The following is a 1,885-nucleotide window of genomic DNA, read 5'->3' as shown; positions in this document are numbered from 1 at the left end:
TGTCCCAGCAGCGGGGTGGTCCCGGGCGGGTGATGGGAGCCCACCCGCCCATGCAGCATGGTGCTGGAGGGTCTCGGGGCGGGTGAAGGTGTGGTTTCGGGTGGGAGGACGCTGGAGTGGCACAAGGGCAGTCGGGTATCGAGGGCTGGGGGCGTGCAGGGTGTCCCCAGCCCCTTCCGTCGTGCTGTGCCGGGTGTGTCGCTCCGAGCCTGGGTTGGGGGGTACCTCTTGCCGCGGCATTTGCCGGCGCTGCCGAGGTGAGGGCCTGGGCTGGGGCCAGGGCAGAGCGGAGTGAGGGCTCCTGAGCAGCACAGCTGGGCTTTCATGGCCTGCCAGACCCTGTGATGGCTGGGATGTGGGGGCACCCTGTGTCCCCTCTGCACCCCCAGCCCCGCATGGACCCCAGTGAGCATCTGGAGAACCACCGCAACCCCTGCCCGCCGCCCTCCCCAGCCCACCAGCAGCAACGCGGCAAGCTGGGGGGATTGGGGGGCAGCAGGGTTTGCTTCCAGCCTCCCATCCACTTCCCCCTCCAGCTGATCCCTCCTCCTGGTCAGCTGTGAGAGCAGGGGCAGCTCTTGGGGTTTGAGATCTGGCTGAGGGGTTCGGGTCCGGCCCCGGTCCCGTGTGCCGAGGGCTGGGTCCCAGTGCAGGGTCCCACTGCCCCAGCGTAGCTCAAGGGCTGTTCGCTTGTGACCCCTCTGCGCTGGGTTGGGGTGGCCTCGTGGGCACGCTTATTCCATCGTATTTGGGGGTTTCTTGGTTAATCTCCTGTAAGGGGAAAGGGCTCTGCTGCCTGCAGACGCGTGGGGCCGGAAAGTCCCGTGGAGCCTGATGGGAACTTCCTGAGGGGGAAAAAAAAAAAAAAAAAAAAAGGAAAACCTTTTGGAACATAATATGCATAAAACCAGCAAAACCAAACTAAAACTGGGCTTGAGGATGTGAGTTGTAACAGGGGAGCGTGACCCCGCTGGCTTCTACAGGCCCGGGAAAAGAAGAGCCAGGATCGCCACTGCAGAAAGTTTTGTCAGGAAGAAAACTTTTGGTCAAATTGTTAGCGTCAGGGCAATTTTCGTCGGCCAAGCGCTCGGTTTGGTCGAGCACCTCTTTTCCTTAAGGAAGGGCAGACCAGGCAACCAGCCATGGGGCGTTGGAGGGGCAGGCAGCGCCCGCAGCTTGGGGTGCCCCCCGCGCCGTCCCGGGGTCCTGGCTGTTCCCGTGTGCCCCGACAGCTGGTGCCAAGGGGCCAGAGGCTCTGGGGGTGGCTTTGCCCCTGGCCAAAGCTCGCCATGGGGAAGGCGTCCCGCAGCTGCTTTCCCGGCCGTCGGCGGGTGGGTTGCTGGCCCAGCCGCCCGGGGAGGCCGATCCCGTCGGGGCGGCGGGAGCGTTGCCTTTTAAGGCGGGGAGTTCTGGTTTTATGGCAGAGGCACGGATGGTCCCAGGGGTCCGTGAACAAAGCAAGCATCCCTGGCGCCGGGGCTCAGCCTTGGGGGTGGCTGGGGGCTGTGTTCCCAGCAGGGCCCAGCTCTCCGGTGTGTGGGGCCCCTGGAGCTCTCTGCCTACCGCTCTGGCCGCACGTCGTGGTTGTAACCCCCTGCAAAGCCCATTCCCTGGGAGCCTCTGGCATGGCCGGGGCCAGCTTCCCCAGGGTGCCCGGCTGTCCCCTGCTCAAAGGCTCCATGTGTCCTTGGCCATAGGACGTCCCTGCTGCCCTGGGCTGGGACGTGGGACCAAACATGGGGGGTCTGAGACCGGAGGCTCATGCACTCATCTTGGTTTCTGCATTTGCAGCTTCCATGGCCCCAAAGGGCTGTTTCGCAGGGCTCAAGCGTGCACCCCGGCTCAGCCCCCCAGGCAGGGGGGTTCTGCTCCCCCCTGCCTTAGC

At 64.8% G+C, this 1,885-nt stretch overlaps 1 protein-coding gene across 1 annotated transcript in view; it reads left to right on the top strand.

Annotated features, from left to right (window-relative positions):
- Positions 1-57: 57 nt before the first annotated feature.
- Positions 58-1,885, top strand: part of ADGRA2 (adhesion G protein-coupled receptor A2) — a 29,026-nt gene continuing 27,198 nt past the window's right edge. The window contains 1 exon segment of the mRNA XM_035896038.1: positions 58-257. Within this exon segment, the coding sequence (XP_035751931.1) occupies positions 58-257 (200 nt within the window).

This window comes from Egretta garzetta, unplaced genomic scaffold (assembly GCF_000687185.1).
Source record: "Egretta garzetta isolate BGI_Z169 unplaced genomic scaffold, ASM68718v1 scaffold296, whole genome shotgun sequence".
Lineage (NCBI taxonomy): Eukaryota > Metazoa > Chordata > Aves > Pelecaniformes > Ardeidae > Egretta > Egretta garzetta.
The sequence above is the reverse complement of the archived record's forward strand: the minus strand, read 5'-3'. Positions and strand labels throughout refer to the sequence as shown.